This window comes from Carcharodon carcharias, chromosome 9 (assembly GCF_017639515.1).
Source record: "Carcharodon carcharias isolate sCarCar2 chromosome 9, sCarCar2.pri, whole genome shotgun sequence".
Lineage (NCBI taxonomy): Eukaryota > Metazoa > Chordata > Chondrichthyes > Lamniformes > Lamnidae > Carcharodon > Carcharodon carcharias.
Window position 1 is genome coordinate 21,173,084 of NC_054475.1, and position 23,779 is coordinate 21,196,862.

The following is a 23,779-nucleotide window of genomic DNA, read 5'->3' on the forward strand; positions in this document are numbered from 1 at the left end:
ATGGTGGGGCAAAAAATGCAATGAGAGGATCTACTGACTTTTTTTAAATCAGATGCAACTATCGTACAAAAAAAACAAATATTGGTCTCAAGATTTCACTTTGTTATGGCCATTCAAAGTTGGTTCACAAAATTATTTGATTTTATTAAATATTAATTTCCTACTGCTGTACTGTTTTCATTGCTTAAAATTATTGGGCATTTCCAAAAAAATTTCAGAGAAAGAATTAATACATCAAATTCTGGTTATGTAAGATTCCAGGATTTTTACTGGTATGCAAGGAATTGAAATCTGCACAGCCATCTAATTAAAACCTAAACCAGGGACAATTTCCCATTATGGTTTCTTGTAATATGTGACCAACATGTTTGACAATCCATTCTGGGTAGCTATTTTTTTTTTTTAAAGATAGCTCCTTCATACCCTGTACAGTCCCAATGATTTCTGGAGTGTCCTGGTCATTCTCACTGTCTTCTGTAATTTCTTTCAGATCAACAATCTCTGAGTCATGAGCCTCGCTGTCAATCGCTTGACCTGTTGCTGAGGATACATGTTCTGATTCAGTTTCCACATTCAAACAAAGACTGTCCATGTCTGGTGCATCATTCTCTGTACTGTCCAGCACTGCAGTCACATTCTCAATATCATTTGTATTAATTATCACTTTTTCCTCCTCTCCTTTTTCCTCCTCTTCCTTCTCCATCTGGTCTCCAATTTCCCCAGGGTCACAGTACACGTGGGGAATCACAGGTGGGTTAGTCTTTTCTCCAAATGCCCTTAAAAAGAATCAAGAATTTAATGGATTTAAAGAAAAACATTTCCTCTCTTCCTCTTTCAAACTGCACCTTCCAGTTAAAAGGACCTTGAACCAGCTGTCATGTTGTGTCCAAGGATAAATACATAAAATACATGGATTTAGGCTTTGATTCTCTTTCCCTCTCATCTCCAGTGATTGCAAGGGGATTTTGGGGTGGCGGGTGGAGCTTGATGACAGGGGAGCACACTGTTTCCTTTAGCCATCTCAACCAATCTGACAACAAGAATTCACCAAGTACTGGAAAATGGATCTTATATTAGATATGGACAGTAAAGTACAAAGTACAGTTAGTGGAAATAAAGGCAAAGATAAAATTTGTAAGAACCTAAACTGATCATCACATTGGAACAAAAGAAAATAGAGTGGAGTTTAGTATTAGTGTAAATATCAGACAGTAATCTAAATTGAATCTCCTACTTGTGTCAAGTTGGAGGGTGCACTATTTTATAACATAAGCAGCTAAACTCCATTCAAGCAGATTCAGATTCAGCCTCTGCAAGTTTCTTTCCCTATGACAAATCACAAAAATTAAGGTTGACTACACAGTGCAGTATGGAGGCAGTGCTGCACTGTCATAAGTGCCAGCTTTCAAATGGGACGTTAAAACGCAGACACACCTGCCTGCTTAGGTGGATGTAAAAGATCTCTCGACACTATTTCAAAAAAGAGAAGGGAGTTATACCTGGTATCCCGACCAATATTTACCCCTCAATCAATGCCACTAAAACACTTTATCTGGTCATTATCATACTGTCATTTGTGGGAGTTTGCTGTGTACAGATTGGTTGCTACATTCCTACGTTACAACAGTGTCCGGGATTTTCCATGCTCGCTGGCATCGGGCGCGTTAGTTGACATGAGTGGACAATACGGCGCGATTGGTTTCATGGCAGCATGACACCTGTTTGCGATCATCCACTTAGCCCGCCAATGGCGGACCACAATTCCTGCCATCGGATGTCAGGAACCTCATTGTAATACATCTGCATGTCATTTTTAGGCCAGCCCACCGGAATTGACCGCCCCCCCTCCACCCAGCTCGGCCGCCAAAGTTGATGAGAAACACGCCGATGTGTTTCACAACAGCACATAAGTGACGTGCACCTGGTGAGCTGCACTTCGCTCAGGACTTCAAGATTTGTTTGCTTACCTTGCTTCACAGGCAGCACCACATTGCTTTTAGGGAGGGGCTCATGGGGAGGTCTCTATCTACCAAGTCAGCCATATGTAGGTAGCTTTTCAATGGTTGCAGGTCTAGGGCTTGCTTGGGGAAGTGGGGAGAAGTGGCCTCAAGCAGGACGAGGGCTGTACTGAGGAAAGAGGGTAACCCAGAGGGTGTGTGGGGGCACATGATGATCTATGCATGGCCTCAAGATGGTGAGGGCTGAGAAGGCAGTTTCCAGAGGACATGAGGCCAGATGGAGATGTGAGGGTATGTGCGTGAGAATGAGTGGTGACGTCCCTTGAGCTGGCAGTGAATGAGATGCCAGTGAATGTGTGATGGGCTTGTGAATGTGTGAGTTTAGAGTGATGAGGTGGTTGCCACAGCCTGGCTGCACAGATGAGATCATTCATCCTCTATTTGCATTGGATGGACAACCTCTTCTGTGCGGCACTGGCACTGACCACCACTGCCATCGCCTCTGCCTCCCAAACCTCATGTCGCTGTCCATCCTGCAGCCAGAGCAGGGTTGAGGACATCACAGCAGGCCACCACAGCATCCAAATGGCATTCCAGTGACACGTCACTAAACCTGGAGGCTGCAGTCTTTATGCCTTTTGTGGATACCTTCCCTGCAGTAATCCTGGGCTTGAAACACTGAGAAATGTGCGCACACGTCTGGACTTTAAATATGGGGCCCGCATGATGAAGCGGCGAGATGATAGCACGGTGGGCGAATGAGAGCCGGCCTGCTATCAAAATGGCTCGTTTCCCATGAATGTAAAACTAATGTGGCGGGTTTGGGACGATATGGCTAAAACGTCGTTTTACTTGCCGCGCTTAATGCAAATCTAGGACGATTCTGCCAGTGATTACACTTCAAAGTGCTTCATTGGCTGTAACGCATTTGAGACATCTGGTGGTTGTGAAAAGTGCTATAAAATGGCAAGCCTTCCTTTTTCCTATCTTTACCCTCTACTCGCACCTTGATCGTTCCTGCCTAGTTCATTATATTGTTCATAACGTTCCTTTCATTCATTTGTTGTTGCTATTCCATTTTCTCACTTGTTTGTTCATGCAACACTTTTTCATTCTCTTGTTGTTCATGTCCTCTTTGACTGCTGTGCCCTGTTTCAGCTTAACTTTCACAAACAAGCATTTGTCTCTGCCCATAGCTGTACTGTGCAGCATGCATAGAAACACAGTAGGCTATCCAGCCTGCTATGCTATGCAATCTGATCCTTATCTCAATTCCATTTATCAGCTTTCTTTCCATATCTGCTGATATCCTTACCTAACAAAAAAATGTTTCAATTGCAGTCTTGAAAATTTCAAATGACACCACATCTACAATTGTTATGGCACAGCAGATAGTAAATGCAGAGCTACTCAAATCCCAGAGGGAAACTTGAAACACCTGCCACAACTGTTTTGCAATTTGCAGTTTTATTTTGAGAAGTGTGCCTTGAATTCAGTAGTAATAAGTCTACCGAGGCTTAGAGGATTTTTACAAAACTAAATTAAACATTTACTAGTAGAAGAAGAGATTTTAAGTACATACATAGGTCTGCAAATTACTACTATAATAACTGCAAACTCCCCTAATTAATCTGATTCCCAGTTACACCTCCAATAAGGCAACAGTAAAACAAAATATATTTCAACAGACCCAGGCAATGCACACAGTACCACCAAGCCAGGGGATCAATCCTGCTTCAATGAAGAATGCAGGAGGGCATGCCAGGAGCAGCACCAGGCACACCTAAAAACGAGGCATCAACCTGGTGAAGCTATAACACAGGGCTACTTGCATTCAAAACAGCATAAGCAACAAGTGATAGACAGAGCTAAGTGATCCCACAACCAACGGGTCAGCTCTGCAGTCTTGCCACATCCTGTTGTGAGTGGCGGTGGACAATTAAATGATTCACTGGAGGAGGAAGCTCCACAAGTATCCCCATCCTCAATAATGCAGGAGCCCAGCACATCAGTGCAAAAGATGAAGTCGAAGCATTTGCTACAGTCGTCAGCCAGAAGTGCCGAGTGGATGATCCATCATGGCCTCCTCCCAGCATCACAGATGCCAGTCTTCAGCCAATTCAATTCACTCCACATGATATCAAGAAACATCTGAAGGCACTGGATACCGCAAAGGCATTGGGCCCAGACAATATTCCGGCAACAGTACTGAAGACTTGTGCTCCAGAACTTGCAGCACCCCAAGGCAAACTGTTCCAGTACAGCTACAACACTGGCAATGTGGAAAATTGCCCAGCTATGTCTTGTACACAAAAAGCAGGACAAATCCAACCTGGTCAATTACCGCCCCATCAGTCTACTCTCGATCTTCTGTAAAATAATGGAAGGAGTCATCAACAGTCCTATCAAGTGGCACTTGCTTAGCAATAACCAGCTCACTGACACCCAGTTTGGGTTCAAACCAGCTACTCAGCTCCTGACCTCATTACAGCCTTGGTTCAAACATGGACAAAAGAGCTAAAATCCCGAGGTGAGGTGAGAGTCACTGCCCTTGACATCAAGGCAGCATTTGACTGAGTATGGCATCAAGGACCCCTGAGGTCAATGGGAACCAGGGGGGAAACTCTCTACTAGTTGGAGTCATACCTAGCACAAAGGAGGATGGTTGTGGTTGTTGGAGATCAGTCATCTCAGTTCCAGGACATCACTGCAGGAGTTCCTCAGGGTAGTGTCTTCCGCCCAACCATCTCCAGCTACTTTATCAATGACCTTCCTTCCATTATAAGGTCAGAAGTGGGAATGTTCGCTGATGATTGCACAATGTTCAGCACAATTTGTGACTCCTCAGATACTGAAGCAGTCCGTGTCCAAATGTAGCAAGAACTGAACAATATTCAGGCTTGGGCTGACACGTGGCAAGTAACATTCGCACCACACAAGTGCCAGGCAATGACCATCTCCAACAAGAAAGAGAGAATCCAATCATCGCCCCTTTATGTCCAATAGCATTACCATCACTGAATCCCCTGCTATCAACATCCTGGGGGGTACCATTGACCAGATACTGAACTGGACTAGCCATATAAATACTGTGGCTACAAGAGCAGGTCAGAGCCTAGGAATCCTATGACGGGTAACTCACCTCCTGACTCCCTAAACCCTGTCCAACATCTACACTCAGCTCCTGACTCCCCAAAACCTGTCCACCATCTACAAGGCACAAGTCAGAATGTGATGAAATACTGCCTGGATGAGTGCAGCTCCCACAACACTCAAGAAGCTTGACACCATCCTGGACAAAGAAGCTCACTTGATTGGCACCACATCCACAAACATTCACTTCCTCCACCACCGATGCACAGTAGCAGCACTGTGAACCATCTACAAGATGCACTGCAGGAATTCGCCAAGGCTCCTTCGAAGGCACCTTCCAAACCCACAACCACTACCATCTAGAAGGTCAAGGGCAGCAGACACATGGGAACACCACCAACTGGAAGTTCCCCCTCGAGTTACTCACCACCCTGACTTGGAAATATATCACCATTTCTTCACTGTCGCTGGGTCAAAGTCCTGGAACTTCCTTCCTAACAACACTGTGGGTGTACCTACACCACATGGACTACAGCAATTCAAGAAGGCAACTCACCACCACATTCTCAAGGGCAACTAAGGGTAATAAATGCTGGCCCAACCAGCGAAGCCCACATCCCGTGAATGAATTAAAAAAATCATTTTTTGAAGATGCAACCCTCAAAATATAACTCAATCTAAAAAACAATGAGGGATGAAAACTCAAAAAGGTTAGGTAATACCCTTCATTATACTGAAAACTAAAAAGGTATTTGGATGGTAGTTATGGTAACATGTATAAAATATTAACATGTATTATAAAGCCATATACTTCAATTGAGTGGATACAATGATCACTTAGATTCAGACAAATGGAAAGACTGTTGAAGCTGAGTGATGGTGATTTTTTTTTATTACTGTGCCACTCACTACATTCTGCTTGTCAGGTGATAATTCTGTCAGGTAAAGGAGAAAAGTTACATCTTAAGTGTATCATGAATTACATGTTAGTGTGACCCCAGTATCCAAGGTTTAATAACTTCATTTTAATCTTTCACGAAGCCAAGAGTTAAAAGGTTTTGCAGATTACGCTACTTTTTGTGCCACATCGTGTTGCCATACCAACACTATCTAGTAACAGTAATAACAATATTATTATTAATAATAACACTATGCAGTTTTTTGTCTGTCCAGACTGTTTTAAGGGGTGTGTCAGTTGGTGGGTTTATTTAGTGGACCTAGAGGGGGGCTGGGGATGGCATGAGAGGAGGGGGACTGCATGGGAGATATGGAATGGGGATAGGAATGGGATAGGGATAATGTGAGAGGGGCGAAAGGAATGGAATGGGTCTGACATGAGAGGATGGCATGGAAAGGGTAGAATGGCATGGGGTGGGAATTTAAAAGGAGTACTGTTGCAATAAAGATACTAATTGTTTAGCGGGTCTCTGTTCGTGTAGTATGCAACTGAATGTAATGGATGGTAAATGAGCTAAAGGTGCAATAGTCATTTGGTAGTACAGCACTGGAGTATCGTTGAAAGAGAGACATGCAGTCAAAGCTTTGCGTCTTGCACTCATCAAGACAGTTCACAAGAATACCAACAGTAAATGGAACAACAATTTATACTACATGAGAAGAGAGTGCTAATTGGTTGATAATTTTTGCAGCCACATAAAATTTATAAATATGAATCCCCATTCTTACCATAACTGATCCAGATATGTATGGAGGGTGGTGACACCCTTTCCTTTCATATCAGCTGCAAGCATCTCTGTTGTTGGCATAGTGGCCAAGCCTATTGCCACTGGAGCTCTGCAATATATTGAATAAAAGGGATAAATAAAGCAACACCATTTGCATTTTAAATTTAAATAGGATCATGTGGATCTTCCTCCCTCTCAAGTTGCTGGCAAAAGCTTGTTTGTCTCTATTTAAAAAGTTGTTGTATTGCTAGATCAGCTTTGTGGGCTCTGGGCTTTAGGACACTTGACAGAGTGGAAAGAGGTGACCTTCATTTCATTTGTCGGCAATGGCTCCAAACGTACATCAACCAGCAGCTTTTTTTGAAGCAGCAGGGATATCAGACAAAGAATACAAGGCCCACAACAGGCTAAATAGTCACCTTTGTGCATCAGCCTTTTAACTTTCTATGATTTTCTGTGGGTTGCATAGCACAAATTACCTTACTGTACAGTCTAAAGAAACAAAGGTTTCCTGCAAACAAACTTTTGCAAAAGGGATAAAAACTGGTCATCTAAATGTAGTAATGAGAGTACGGTACCTGCTCCCAACAAGGTTAACAGCACAAAGATCTCCCTGCCGTACTTCAGGAAGACCAGAAGGTGGCACAACCACTCCAGGCAACATAAGATCTGCAACAGCAATAATTCAGAATTACCACAAACAGTGAATCCAAATGTTCAAGTAGCAGATTCTCACTAAAGAACAATTTTTGTATTAAATCTGCAAATGATTATAATCAAATGTATAAACTTTTAATTTTGCAGGCAACAGAATAGTGAATACCAATGATTCAGCCATGCAGATTGACATTTAGAGGAAATTGTTATAGGACTAAAACATAGCACTATTTTTATGAAGATTTGACTATAGCAAGACGAAAGTTAAAATGATTACACAGTCATTACACTATAGTGCAAGTCTCTAGCGATTAGATTGAGCTTCTATAATGTACTGTTAGAATTCAACCAGAGCACTGTGTGCAGTGCTAGTTGACACACTTCAAAAGGGATGTTCATGCATTGCAGGAGTGAACAACATCAACAATGGTCACATATAAAAGGGAACAAGCTCAGAGGCTAGAGGAGCTTAACCTTGATAGTCTAGTAAGCAAAGTCAGGGGCAACCTAACTAATTTCATATGAAGTTTTAAATGGCATTGGCAAGATGGACTCAGGATATTAGTTTGTCAGTCCAACTAGTACAATAAGAGGTTGTAAACTTAAATATGATTTGTGAACAGTAGATTTAAAATAGATCTTGATAAAAAAAACCTTTATTCAAATATCTGTCAGGGAAGACAGTGCATTCAAATATGTTAGGGAAATTCAAGATACAGTTGGATGCTAGACTGGATAAAATGGAACAGGAGCAACCAGTGTTTTATTCCCATCATCCTTGACATTTTCCTCGTGGTCTTGTGGTCACAACTTTGGAAATTGAAACAGATGATTAAAGTCTTAATTGCCATTCAACTAAAAGTTTGTCAACATTTATGGTCTTAAGTGAGAAATAACAATTTATAAAACAGAAATTTAAAAAATAAGTTCTGAAAAACAGGAATGCAAAAAACAAAAGCTAAACTTTTGCCAAAAACTAATACATGGCAGCAAGAGCCTAGACTAAAATCAGATTTGTAACTAACACATGAAATAAAAAGTTACAAAACTAAAATTAAAATGATTTCTTGGGCTGAACTCCCACAAGACAGTCTAATTGAGGGGTCCAGATGATGTCATTAACCTCAAAGGCAAAGTTCACTTTATAAACATCTTAACATATCATTAAATTATTGTCTTGCATTCTCTCCCTCACACTTGAATGTAATTTCTAACTTTCAAAAAATGATGTATGCTTTTTCCCCCACAAGATGATGTACTCGATTGTCCTGCCGCTCGACGACTTCTCAATAAGAAAAACAACAACTTGTATTTGCTGCCCTAAGAGTAATAAAGTGTCCCAAAGTGTTTCAGAGGAACGCTATAAACCAAAATCTAACACCGAGCCAGATAAAGCGATACTAGGATACTGGCCGAAAGCTTAGTCAAAGGTGTAGGTTTTAAGGACAGTCTTAGAGGAGGAAAGAGAAGTTTAAGGAAGGAATTTCAGAGCTTAGGGCCTTGGCAGCTTAAAGGCACGGCCGTCAACGGTGGGGAAATTAAATTTCAGGATGCTAAAGGGGCCAGAATTAGAGGAGTGCAGGTATCGCGAAGGATCATAGAACTGGAGGAGATTACAGAGGTCAGAGTGTAAGGCCATGGTCAGGTTTGAAAACAAGGATAAGAATATTGAAATCAGAGATTTGTTCAACCAGGAGCCAATGTAGGAGAGTGAACACAGGGGTAATGGGTGAATGGGGCCTGATGTAAGTTCAGACAGGGGCAACAGAATTTTAGGTGACCTCAAGTTTACAGAAGATAGAATGTGGGAGGCAGGCCAGATGTGTATTCGAATAGTCAATGTGGAGACATAAAACTGGAGATATTGGATCAGAAGGCCGCTATATACCCTGGCTGATTTTCCTTTGGGTTGGTTGGCAAAGTATTAAGCAGCTCTATTATAAAGCTCTATTACAAAAACCATATTTTCTTGTAATCAAATAACATTGCCAGAAGGGTGGCTGATTTAATTCAGAAGTTCTTGGTTCAGAGCCCTGGGAGGGGCAGCAAGGTACATAAGGCAATATTAGGATACATGGCTACAAGCTTGTTCATACGGGTAGGTTTTAAGAAGTGTCTTAAAGAAAGGAAGAGAAGTAGAGAATCGAGATTTGGGGAGGGTACTCTAGAACTTAGAGAATAGGCAGCTGAAGGCCTGGCTAACAATGGTGGCACAATTAAAACCAGAGATACTCAAGACTAAAATTAGATGAATATAGTTATCTTAGAGGTTTGTGGATTTGGAATTGGTTGCAAAGATAGGAAAAGTGCGAGGCCATGGAGGGATTTGAAAACAATAAGGAGAATTTTAAAATCAGCGCCTTTCTTGACTGGTAGCCAATGTAGGTCAGCGAACACAGGGGTGAACGGGACTTGGTGAGAGTAAAGATGCAGGCAGCAGAGTTTTGGATGACCTCAAACTTACAAATACCAACAATACTGAACAAACCCTAACTCATGTGAGTTAGCATGAGCGGTTTTGATAGTCTAATTTCACTTATTTAAGTAAGTGTAATTATATTGCATCGTAAGTGGTGTGATGCTATACAATGAGTGGTTAAGACAAAGGAATATGTTGTCCTTGGTTGGCAACTGACAGAGCTTACTATATAGTAATGCTGCAGTTGGCTATCTGTAGTGACCATTGGGTACACAAGTAGAATATTCCTTTAGAGAAAGCTTCTCAAACTTTTTGAAAACTACAATAGCCATGACAAATAATTTTATCCAAAAAAGATCCTTGGGTACTTTCCATTAGTTGTAACTTTGATTTGAAAGAAAGGCAAGCTAGCATTCATTTAATGCATTTTACAACACCAGGACATCCCAGCAAAAAAAACTTTTGAAGTGCAGTCACTGTTCTAATGTAGGAAACCCAGCAGCAAATTTGGGCACAGCAAGCTCTCACACACAGCACTATTATAATGACCAGATAATATGTTTTATGTGATGTTTATTGTATAGTGTTCAGAAATAAAATGTGCTTTATCGTTCCATTCCCTCTGCACTTCTTTCTACTGTCATACGGTTTCATTAGTCAACGTGCTTCAACTGATATTACACCAAAATAAAACAAGGCAGTGATGGAAGGAAAAGCATCCCACCTCCCAACAATACAAGGCCAGTTCACACACTATTCCACCGTGATGGCATGCTTTTGTGCTCTATTTACCAGACTTCTATAGGTCAGCATTATTGGTGGTGAGAATGCTCTCCTTTCCATCAGTTCGCAGCAGGTGACGTCAAGTATCACAAAGGGCACTTACATGAGTAAAGCCATAGGTGCACCAGAACCTCACCGGGTGCGGTCTTTCTGGAAGGGGGCGGGTCATTGCTCAGCCAAAGCACTCTCTGGAAGAGATCTCAATTCTCTTATTGTCCAAGCAAAAGTTGCCCTGAATTTACATTCCAGTGGAGCCAAAGTTATTTTCCACATTTTCATTTGAAAACTCAAATAATACTAATAGTTTATTGGGAAAAGAACACTGGTAACTCAAGGATTCTTGGCTTTGATGCTGAATCCCTCTTGAATTTGGAAGAGTGTAATCTGACTTTTTTTTTTAAAAAGTGCAAGGAACGCAATTGTTTTGAATAAACACCACAATTAATACTTCAAGAATTGCAAGGTTACAAGAATGCAACAAAATGATTAGATTTTCCACATATATTCTCAATTAAAACATGTGGATAGCATCAAAAATGATGTATGCATATAGTCCCTACACCAACACACAAGCGGACACTGTGACAGCAGCTTCATCTATCGGTGTCTTGAAATCCCACAATTAAGCCAAGTAAGTTGAAGTTAATGGAAATAATTTCCAGTCCCCAATCCGATCTCCATTCTCTAACTACCAACTCCATCATTCTCCCTGGCAATGGTCTGAGATTAAGTCAATCTATTCACAGCTATGGTGTCACATTTGACCCTGAGATGAGCTTCTAACCTAATAATCATGCTATCACTAAGACCACCTATTTCCACCTCTGTAACATCACCCGGTTTTGCCCGTCTCAGTTCATCTGCTGCTGAAACCGTTAAGTTTTTTTGATACCTCTAGACTCGACTATTCCAATATACTGGATGATCTCCCACATTCTACCCTCTGTAAAGTGGAGGACATCCAAAGCTCTGCTGCCCATGTCTTAACTCACACCAAGTCCCCTATCATCCCTGTGCTCACTGAATTCCCAATCAAGCAATATCTTGATTTTAAAATTCTCATCCTTGTTTTTAAATCCCTCCATGGTCTTGTTCCTCTCTATCTCTGTAAACTCCTCCAGCCCCACAACTCTGAGATATCTGTGTTCCTCTAATTCTGGCCTCTTGCGCAGGCCCGATTTTAATCTCTCCACCACTGGTGGCTGTACCTTCAGTTGCCTAAGGCCCTAAGCTCTGGAATAACAGCCCCTCCCCCCACCCCATGCCTCTCTGATACTCTATCATGCTTTCCTCCTTAAAGATAATCCTTAAAACCTACCTCTTTAACCAAACTTTTGGGCATCTTTATGCGGTTCAGTGTCATACTTGTTTTATAATGCTCCTGTGAATCACCTTGGGACATTTTATTAAGTTAAAAACACTATATAAATATAATTTGTTGTTAAAACATAAAAAAGGTGCCTTCTTCCTCAAAAGTCTAAGGACTGTTCTGCCTCCAATGAGCTTGGCATCTTCCATTTATTTTCCTAAAACTGTATCCCAAAAGAAACATCCAATGAATACATCCAATAAGGACTTGTGATGAATGTTCTTTGGATGAACATTAAGTAAAGAAAGTCACAGATCAATTAACGGGAGGAAAAATAGAAGACAATTTATGGAAGAGACCAATGTTTTCTGGAAGGGTAGTGATTTGGAAAAGCTTGAGCTTGAAGTAGAATTCAGGAGTATGACTTACTTCCTTAACATTTACTATTTAGTTCCCACCACACGTTTAGCTTAACTGCTCACACTCAAATAACTATAGGAACAGAAAATTTTCTCCCACAAAATGTGAACTATTACATAGGCTGAAATTATTTTAAATGTGCCTCTTAATAACATTTTTTTGTGCCTCTGTGTTTCAGATGCCTCACCTGCTCCTCCAGTGAGTTTTGTTAGTACAGCAGGCCATGTTGTGAACGCAGCCAGCAGATCTGGGTAAGACCACAGGGTATACACTGTCCAATAAAACAAACAAATCAAATTACTAAACCACAAAAGACATGGGGAGGAAGAAATTCTGACTTTGGCCAATAATGTAAAATGGGCAGTATCCAATTAGCTGCTTGTTACAAGTCTCTTTTTCATCAAGAAAGATAGGCAATTGCAGTTGATCCAATATTGTCCATTTTAAACTAGTCCCCAGAGTCACTATGACCCCTCATTATATTCACTAGACGCATCAAATAAATTCACTCAGGCCAGTTACTGTATGGCTGGAATTAGTCTGAATGTTGAGGTCTTTACATTGTATTATTGTTTCAAATATAACCAATATATCACCTGTCAAAAATGGGGAACTGTATTTGTCATTACAGCATACTTCTGATTATTCAGTTATTTTCTCATGCTAAATATATGAAATAACCAGTGTTACAATCCCATAGAGACCAATAACTTTCAAAAAGAGGTGAATTTCTCAGCGGGAAAGCTTTCACATTTTAAGGCTTTTACTGTAATGAACAACTAAAATCAACATAAATCAAACATTACCTGACAGGCAACTAATACATTGAACGAAATAAAAGGTACTTTCACATTAACTAAATAATGCAGTCAAAACACATCTTACAACTCCTTTAGCTGTGCACTGCACTTCTGGCAGATATATAGCATTACAAGGAGTCCCAAGTTACTCCAAGCTTTCCAAAAGGCTCACTTCTCCCTGTCATGCCAGGTTGCAACTTCTAATGGTCCATTGTGAGAAAATCATGTTTTTAGAATCATGCTTTACAAGGGAATCAAGGCAGCATCTAAAATTTTAACACATGTTCCTTACCTCAAGTACCGGAATTCAAACTCTAAGTGAACCTTTCTAGCCTTAGCCTGTGTACCTGCTTGAAAATACTTACGCTTGCATAAAATAACTGCTGTAACTGCACAAGATGTAACTGAGCAGGTCAAAACCAGGATGTAGCTGATATGCATGCTTGTGAACATGGGAACTTTTCTGTTTAAGACTGACATAAAACAGCAGCCAAGACTAGCTAACAGGGACCAATTAGGGTGTCCTAGTAACTGGTCATTTGGCTCAAATGATTGGTAAAGGGAGGGCACTAATTGATTGCTTAGGGTACAAGAAAGGTGGTCAAAACCATGTTTGTTGTAGCGGAGAGAAGAAAGATCCAAATGGAAGGAATTGCCCATACCCGGAATCAGAGATCCACAGAAGTCTGAGCAGTTCACAGAAGTCTGAAGAAACTACAGTTTGTGAAGTTGAAAGGTGAATCCAGTCTGGGTTTTTGCATGCTTTGGTGTCCGTATGCAAAGTGAGAAGTATAACCTGTTAAGCTGTGTTAATTATTGCCAGGTTCTGAGGTTATATTTTATGCTTAATACATCTTTGCACTCTGCTACAATTTGATCGTCTTGCTACTGACTTATTTATTACAAGTGAATTCTCACACCTCTCAGCCTGAGTCTTCCAAATCAGACTTCCACCAGCAAGGCACACTTCTATGACTCCTTGTTCCTTAAATTGCCAGAAGTCCCTTCTGTTCTATTTTCTTCTTTTTGAACAAAGACCAGCATTCACTGATCGGCTTTCAAACAAACAATCTTTCCCTGCCCCTCAAACAGTTGCATTTTCTTTCTCTCTCTGACTTCACAATGTAGTTGCCCTTTCCTGTGCCAAGGTGCGAAAACTGTCCCTTTCTGTGCCAAGGTGCGAAAACTGTCCCTTTCTGTGCCAAGGTGCGAAAACCGTCCCTTTCCAGTGTGAAAACTGTCACTTGATTTCCAAAGGTTTCAGTTTGGGTTCCTTTTCCATGATAACCAGGTCACATGGGCTTGTCTCTCGGCAGAGGCACAATCACCATAACTCCTATCCAGAACATTCTGTTTCATCTTAAGTTAGAGGAGACATTTTAAAACATAACCATCTTGTAAAGTCCTGCATTTATAACACCAGTAAAGCAAATTAAGCAATGCAAATAACGTAAGAAATTAGGAACTTTAGGTTGAGAAAAATGTCATTATCAGTTAAGTTTTGAATTAAAAGTCAACTGTTAACATAATGGACAAAAATATTTTTTGTTGTAACATCTGTTCTGACATTAGATGTGAAAATTCTAGATTGTTTTTAAAATAGTGAGTGAAACCTTAACATAGGGATTATTACAAGGAATGGGGGTACTATGTAACCCTCTTGAAATCCTGTATAATTCTTTTTACCTTTCCAGTGCACCCTCCTCACTTAAGTATTGGGCTGAGGACATTTCAGAAGAACACTACTGGCTCTCCTTCCTAATCGATTCAATGGTTATGGAAAAGTACTCCATAGTCCTATGTAATTTCATTTTATCGATTTCTAGTTCGTGGTTGTTTTTTTTTATAAAAACGGTAAAATTTTAAGTTCAATAGATTATTACAAAGCTAAACTAAGGGTACAAGCCAACATCCAGAATGGGGATGAAACAATGTAATTGCTCAAAGGAACAATATTACAAACTCCGTTTAGCAGCATAAAGCACTTGGCATCCGACCAACTATTTCAACTACAATCAAACATGCTGTTCTGCAGCTATTACACCACTTACTGGATATACCTCTATGGATACAGTACAACTCTCTCAATTGTTGTCTCTGGCATGCAGAAATATAAAGGAGAACTGAGACAGGTCCATAATATACAGTGTATAGAAAGGAAGGAACCATGAACTAATCTACTTAAGGAGGGTATTTTTCCACAAGTTAGCATTATACATTTGGTCTCTCCATGGTCACTCACACTTTACTCATAGAGCAGAATGTCCCCATTGAAGCAGATCTACTTTTCTTCTTCATGCTATTTTTGACATTCCCTTCAATTTCAGTCCTGCAGTACTACTAATTTATCAAGTACATTAGTCAGTAATCGGCTGTAATCTTATAATGGAACGAAATCTATTTGTTTTCTTAAGTAATGGTAGTGGGAGACAAACAACGAGGTTGCTTGTGCAACAAAATAACTGAGAGAAAAATAGTTCTATGAAATCTTGTAGTGGTAAGTGTATAAAAGGACATCATAACCTACTTCTGTTGGCCATGTCATAGACAGCAAGATACATCCATGTGTGCATGTTCCTTCCCTATATTTTGTGCTCCTCTCCTTTTGTAGGTTTGTGTTAATGTGCTGTTCCTGTTTCTCTCCTTTTACATCAACGTGTTTTTGTCTGTTTTATCTCCTCTTTCATTTCTTTCTCTAGCCAGTTACATTTCTTCCCTCATGCCTTCTTTCTGATAGGGATAGTACATACGGGAAGGGCTGCAGACTGATGTCTGGGTTACCAGTGATGGGTGGCAGGATCCATCCTTGCTTTGGGCTGGCCTTTACAGAAGGCTTCAGCCAGCATCCAGGAATGACAGGGATCTAGTCAGGGATGTACCCCGGCAGCTAGAATGAAAGGGGACTGAGTCAGCTCAGGCAGATGAAAATGTGGAGCACAACATGAAAGGCCCATTACCTTGGAGATGGAATTGGGTGTCAGAATACAGTAAAATAAGCGTGCAAGATTAAGTTTGACAGATTTAGGTGTGACATGATGAAGTGCACTGTAAATTGTTTGTTCCCTTTCTGCCAGTGGACTATTACAGTGATTGTTTAGTAATATGGTTACTTCCCATGTTTTTTAAATTCTTACACACACTATAGCCTCCTCTTGATTGAAACTCTCACCTAATCAATTACAATATTGTTGGAATACACTTCCAACCATGCAACCTATATTCTCTAAAATAGCCTCTTCAACAAAAACAAAGTACACCGATGAGAGCATAGATGAGAGGGTCAAGATAGGCACTTCACTGAAATGTTCCTCTGGGATGATAACTGAATGCAATAAAAGGTTAATAAACTGTGCAGAAGAGTGTCAGAGTTTATTACGGCAGATCCAAATAAAAGCTCTATGGTTGGGGTTAAAGAGTTGAGCAGTCATTTTCAATTTGTGCATCATTGTCCCCAGCTTCGGCTCTTAATAAGAAACTTTGAGCGACCAAGGATTCCCCTTTTAACTAACAAAAATCCAAAATGAGTCTCTTTTATACCTGAGCAAAATATGTTACATTTGAGACACTAAACAAAACAGCTGGATTATGGATATTACACAATTTTGCTGCAATCAACATTTTTATTCCTTTTATGAATTTGCTGCAATCAGGAAAAAAAAGACCCAGTTTTTAAAAATCTCACACACCTGTTGGATAAAGCCTCTTGCCCAATTCAAAGAAGATGGGGTTCTTATTCAAAACGTAGGCAGTCACTACTTCTCCTTTATGCAAATACATTTTCACCACATTCAGCTCCTCCTTGTTTGGTATGAGATGTGCTAGTTCACCACTGGATAAAGAAGGAAAGGCAGACTGTACATCAGCCTTGAGCTTCCTCCTGGGAAATGAAAAGTAATTTGGGTTAGTCGCTTAAAATAATAATTTCTCTTAGCTTTACTGAAACATTAATTCTAACTACCACCAATCCCTGCTTGCATTTCTATCTTCAAATCTCTTAGTGTGCATTTACAATGTACACAGTGGAAGACAATTGAATTTTCTTGTTCTCTGAATTTAGAGAATTGATTTGGCACTAGCTTGTCCAAACCTGTTTGCACTTTCTCTATGCAAAGCTAGTTTTCAAACACTATAATATTCTGATGTTTTTATTCTGCTCAGCAGTCCATGACATGAAAAAAACTTTCGTACAGCAGTCAGGGATCTGCAGATCAGTGTGGATGGGATATACCACTGGACTCTATCACCTGTAGCAGAACAAAGTCAAATACAGTACTTCAAAATAAATAGGCTTAAGTAGAATTATTATTCCTCTGTAATTTTAAAGTTGCTTCATGCTCCGAATTCTATGGCATTGTCAACAATAATAATCGATCCATTTAGAGCAGTCCTTCAACTCCTGAAGGTAATACGCGATTTCAAAAACCACACAAAAAGAGTCCTAGCAGAACTTGAAGATCTGACAGCAGTTTGCCACCTGTCTAATTTTGGATCCCACAGTTGATTTTATAGAATGAGCTACCCAGAAATAGTTTTCATGCAAACCGGAAACCAAAGAGTGAATTTTAAAATGGAATGGAATTTTAAAATATGCATCTTATGATGCAATTTTCATCAGAAACATTCAGAACATCTGAACCCAAGTCATGATCTCAATGTTATGGCTCACGGTTTATCCCATAATTTTTAATTTGTATTCACGCGAGAAAGACAGTTTTCATAAACTGTGATAAAGTGAGTTAAAATATCCTTTTTGGATCATACCTCGTACACAACCAAAAAATCTAAGACTTTTGGATATAACAGTCTTTCTTATTAGATCCCAGTGATCTACATGAGCAAAATGATTCCTGCATCAACTTCACAAGTGCACTGACTTAAAATGGAGGGTGGGCAATACCTTTAATGTCAAAAGTATATGGCTTGATGATTTTAACACTGAACTTGTCTCTCTCCCCCTCTCCACCCCAACCCCTGCCTACACTGGTGTGTTGGCATGTGTATAACTAACACTTCAAATAGAATGTCTAGCCACCAAGCAATCTTTGACCTAACTGGGATCCAGATCTGAGTGCAGACAGTACACCAATAGTGACCAGTTGGTTTTCATTGAAAATGTGGATAGAACTAATTCATTGCATGTGTTGCCCATTCCCTTGATACAGGAACAAAATGATTTCTTTATAGATAAAGTAAAATGAAACTATTTATAATTTACATTTACCCTATCTCCATCCATCAGTTAAAGATAAGCTACATGCATTGCCTCCCTCCCCCCACAGCTATCTAAAGTCAAGTAAAAATATTTTACAGGGAGTCCCTCCCCCCTCCTCCGCAACATTTTGCCACAGACATCTTCCATCTCAGTCTGGTTTTGGATTTGGCAATAAAATAAAAGCAAAATACTGTGGATTGTGGAAATCTGAAATAAAAACAAAAAATGCTGGAAAACACAGTAAATCTGGCAGCCTCTGTGGAGAGAAAAACAGTGTTAATGTTTTGAGTTCAATATGACTCTTCTTCAGAACCCCGCAGTTCTGAAGAAATCATATTGGACTCGAAACATTAACTCTGTTTCTCTCTCCATAGATGCTACCAGATCTACTGAGTATTTCCAGCACTTTTTAAAAACTTTTGATTTGGCTAGCCTGGAACAAATCAACCTCCGAGCCACATGCATATTTGGTTTAGATATTTCCTGGTGGTAATGGTGGGTATACTGCAGATATCACAAGAAACCATAAGATGTAGGAGCAGAAGTAGGCCATTCAGCCCATTGAGTCTGCTCCACCACTCAATGAGATCATGGATGATCTGATAATCCTCAACTCCACTTTACTGCCTTTTCCCCATAACCCTTGATTCCCTTACTGATTTAAAAACCTGTCTATCACAGCTTTAAAATACTTAATGACCCAGCCTCGACAGCCCTCTGTGGTAAAGAATTCCACAGACTCAATACCCGCTGAGAGAAGAAATTCCTCCTCATCTGAGATTATGCCCTCTGGTCCTAGACTCTCCCACAAGGGGAAACAACCTCTCAGCATCTACCCTGTCTAGCCCCCTAAGAATCTTACATGTTTCAATAAGATCGCCTCTCATTCTTCTAAACTCCAATGTGTACAGGCCTAACCTACTCAACCTTTCCTCATAAGAAAATCTCTCCATTCCTGGGATCAACCTAGTCCTTCTCTGGACTGCCTCCAATGCCAGTATATCTTTCCTTAGATAAGGGGACCAAAACTGTTCACAGTATTCTAGGTGTGGTCTGAGTGCCTTATATAGTTTTAGCAAGACTTCCCTATTTTTATTCCCTTTGAAATAAAGGCCAACATTTCATTTGCCTTCCCTATTACCTGATGAACGTGTATGCTAGCTTTTTCTAATTCATGCACGAGGACCCCCAAATCCCTCTGTGCTACAGCTTTCTGCAGTCTTTCTCCACTTAAATAATATTCAGCTCATCTATTCTTCCTGCCAAAGTGCAGAACCTCACATTTTCCCACATTATATTCCATCTGCCAAATTTTTGCCCACTCACTTAACCTGTCTATATCCCTCTGTAGACTCTTTGTGTCATCCGCAAACTTGGCGATAGTACATTGACTTCCCTCATCCAAGTCATTAATATATATTGTAAATAATTGTGGCCCCAGCACTGATTCCTGTGGCACTCCACTAGTTGCAGGTTACCATCCTGAAAATGCCCCCTTTATCCAAACTCTCTGTCTTCTATTAGTTAGCTAATCCTCTATCTATGCTATATACTACCCCCAACACCACAGGCTCTTATCTTATTAAGTAGCGTTATATAGGGTGCCTTGTCAAACGCCTTTTAGAAATCCAAATATATTGCATCTACTGGTTCCCCTTTATCTATCCTGCTTGTTACCTCCTCAAAGAATTCTAATAAATTTGTCTGACGTGATTTCCCCTCCATGAAGCCATGCTGACTCTGCTCGATTATGTTATGCTTTTCTAAATGCTCTACTATTACATCTTTTATAATAGACTCTAACATTTTCCCAATGACAGATGTTAAGCAAACTGGCCTATAGTTAACAAAAACAGAATTACCTGGGAAAACTCAGCAGGTCTGGCAGCATCGGCGGAAAGGAAAACAGTTGATGTTTTGAGTCCTCATGACCCTTCAACAGAACTGAGTGAAAATCTCCTATTTTACTCAGTTCTGTTGAAGGGTCATGAGGACTCAAAACGTCAACTGTTTTCCTCTCCGCCAATGCTGCCAGACCTGCTGAGTTTTTCCAGGTAATTCTGTTTTTGTTTTGGATTTCCAGCATCCGCAGTTTTTTGTTTTTATTTTGGCCTATAGTTACCTGTTTTTGTCTCCCTCCCTTTTTGAATAAGGGTGTTACACTGGCGATTTTCCAATCCTCTGGGACTTATCCAGAATCTAAAGATTCTTGGAAGATTACTACCAGTGCATCCACTATCTCTGTAGCTACTTCTTTTAATATCCTAGGATGCAACCCATTAGGTCCAGGGGACTTATTGGCTTTTAGCCCCATTAGTTTCCCTAGTACTTTTTCTCTTGTGATAGTTATTGTATTTATTTCCTTCCCTGCTTTTGCCCCTTGATTATTTAGTATTTTTGGAATGCTATTAGCATCTTCTACCATGAAGGCTGATGCAAAGTATTTATTCAACTCCTCTGCCATTTCCTGGTTCCCCATTATTATTTCACCTGCGTCATTCTCTAAGGAACCTGTGTTCACATTGGTCTCACTCTTCCTTTTTATATTTTTAAAGAAGCTCTTACTTTCTGTTTTTATATTACTTGCTAGTTTACCCTCAAGTTTATCTTCTCCCTCTTTTTTTTTGCTCATCTTTTGTTGGTTCTTAAAACTTTCCCAGTCCTCTGGCCTACCACTAATCATTGCCACAATGTGTTGTTTCTTTCAATTTGACACTATCTTTAACTTTGTTGGTTAACCATGGTTGGTTTATCCCCTTCCTAGAATCCTTCTTCCTCACTGGGATATACCTTTGTTGTGAGCCATGAACTATTTTCTTAAACATCTGCTAATGTTCAACAACCATCTTTTCTGCTGAACTCCTTTCCTAGTCCACTCCAGCCAACTCTGCCCTCATTCCTTTGTAATTACCCTTATTTAAGTTTAGTACAGTTGTTTCCAATTCAAGTTTCTCACTCTCAAACTGAATGCTAAATTCTACCATGTTATGGTCGCTGTTGCCTAGGAGATCTTTTACTCTGAAATCATTTATTAAACCTGCCTCATTACATGTTACCACATCCAAAATAGCCTGATCCCTAGTTGGATCACAACTTAAGTGTATTCGGGACAGTTTCCTAGAACAATATGAATTCTTGCCTGTGGCTATCTCTGCCAATTTGATTTTCCCAATCTACATGAAGATTAAAGTAACCCATGATTAAGGTAATGCCTTTTTTAGTGCCCTAATTATCTCCTGACTTATTCTCTGTCCTACAGTATAGCAACCGTTAGAGGGCCTGTAGACTACTCTCACCAGTGTCTTCCTCCCCTTGTTATTTCTTACCTCCATTCATATGGATTCTACATCTTGCGATCCAAAGTTATTTCTTGCTATCATACTTATTCCATCTCAAATTAACAAAGCTACCCCACCACCTTTTCCTTCCTGCCTGTCCTTTCAAAAAGTCACATACCCCTGAATATTTAGTTCCCAGCTTTGATCTTCTCGTATTCATATCTCCATAAGATTATATCCATTAACCTCTATTTGTACTGTTAATTCATTTATCTTGTTCCGAATACTACATGGATTTAAGTAAAGAACCATTAATTTTGCCTTTTTACCATTTTTTCCCCTTTTGACTCTATTTGCTGCTTTGTTTTTATGTCTGTACACTCTCTCTCTCTTTCTGTCACACTCTGGGTATCAATACCTAAATAGCTGCCCTGCAAGGCTGCCATATCTTTTTGCTTTGTATGACTACGTATCCCCTCTCCAGAACCCTATTTCCCTCTATTTAGTTTAAAGCCCTCTCTACAGCCCCAGTTATTCGATTCGCCAGTCTCAGTACAATTCAAGTGAAGCCCCTCCCCCGGAACTGCTCCCTTCTACCCCAGTACTGGTGCTAGTACCCATGAACTGAAATCCATTCCTCCCACACCAATTCTTGAGCCATGCATTTAGCTCCTTCACTTTATTTACCCTACGCCAGTTTGCCTGTGGCTCAGGTGGTAATCCAGAAATTATTACCTTGGATGTTCTGTTTTTTAATTTAGCTCCTAACTGTTCAAACTCTTTCAGCAGAACCTCCTTCCTTGTCCTATCAATGTCCTTGGTGCCAACATGGACGATAATAACTGGCCCCCTCCCCTCCCTCTCTAAGTTCTTCTCCAGCCGTGAGATGTCCTTAACCCTGGCACCAGGCAGGCAACAGAGCCTTCAAGAGCACGCTCATGGCTGCAGAGAACAACATCTACCCCCCTAATTATACTCAGGCCAAGCAGGGTGATTTTCATAGGAGATAAAGCTTCCCCCTTTCCTACGTTACAACAGTGACTATTCTTCAAAAGTACTCCCATCGGCTATAGACCGCTCTGCCGTTGTGAAATGCGTTTTTCAACACAAGCTTCCCATGTGGCTGCTCTAGATGTTCCTACCCACATCAGGCAGTGCAGCAGGATAAATTGCACATATATAAATCACTGCATTGCTTTTTTAGATATAAGCATCGAACGTAAATCTACTGACAATGGTCAATCCTGCCAATCAATAATGCTCGATTCAATAAGCAATTATGTTACTTTAATGGTTGCTGCTGTGCCTGGACTTTCCAACTATACATGCCCAAGTTTGGCGGGGCGGGATGTTAGACTGGCTTCACGAGTTCCTGGAAGGTCTCATCAAATATTTGACTGGAAGTAACGGGAAGCTGCACAGAAAATAAAATTTAAAAATTCTGCTGTAGATCTGAGCCCTCCCAATGGGAAAATGAGACTCAATTGCAGAGAGTAACCCTGAGTCCGCAGTTTATCCGCTTAGGTCACCGTGACAGTGACGCGTAAATATTACATTCTGACGTCCTGGAGTTTATTGATTCCGATTTATTCGTCAATGACAGAGATGTTTAACCCCTAAAGGCGGCTCATCGTATCCCCGGGGCCGGCGGAACACACCACAGAGCGGACACCATGAGCTCACCTATCCGACCCTTTGATCGCCGTGTTGGACTTGACGCGAAAAGGTTTGGCAAACATTTTCCTTCGGTTTTCCGGCTAGTCCCGCTGATGTCGAAGGTTCATCCCCGCGGGGAGCCACGGCCACCTGTTCAGCTCAGTGGCGACGATTTCAAACGTTTGTTCAGGTTCTGTCGGCGGCACGTTCCGCCATCTTGCGCCCCTCCTTCAGTCTTCCGGGTGGAACACAAGCTTCCCATGTGGCTGCTCTAGAGGTTCCTACCCACACCAGGCAGTGCAGCAGGATAAATTGCACACATATAAATCACTGCATGGCTTTTTTTTAGATATAAGCATCGAAGGTAAATCTACTGACAATGGTCAATCCTGCCAATCAATAATGCTCGATTCAATAAGCATTTATGTTACTTTAATGGTTGCTGCTGTGCCTGGACTTTCCAACTATACATGCCCAAGCATCCAGAGACTCATCACTCAAAACCTGCT

General features: G+C 40.6%; 1 protein-coding gene across 2 annotated transcripts in view; it reads right to left on the reverse strand.

Annotated features, from left to right (window-relative positions):
- eif2d (eukaryotic translation initiation factor 2D) overlaps nucleotides 1–23,511 on the reverse strand; it is a 37,491-nt gene extending 13,980 nt beyond the window's left edge. The window contains exons 1-6 of one of the 2 annotated variants that reach the window (XM_041196373.1): nucleotides 23,298–23,511; nucleotides 16,811–17,001; nucleotides 12,512–12,595; nucleotides 7,315–7,405; nucleotides 6,738–6,845; nucleotides 424–776 (exon numbers count right to left, since the gene is read on the reverse strand). In XM_041196373.1, the coding sequence (XP_041052307.1) occupies nucleotides 424–776; nucleotides 6,738–6,845; nucleotides 7,315–7,405; nucleotides 12,512–12,595; nucleotides 16,811–17,001; nucleotides 23,298–23,353 (883 nt within the window). In that variant the 5' untranslated portion in view covers nucleotides 23,354–23,511. Of the gene's footprint in view, nucleotides 1–423; nucleotides 777–6,737; nucleotides 6,846–7,314; nucleotides 7,406–8,047; nucleotides 8,200–12,511; nucleotides 12,596–16,810; nucleotides 17,002–23,297 lie in introns of those variants that run through there. The other variant, XM_041196374.1, reaches the window with a different exon arrangement.
- Between the last annotated feature and the right edge of the window lie 268 nt (nucleotides 23,512–23,779).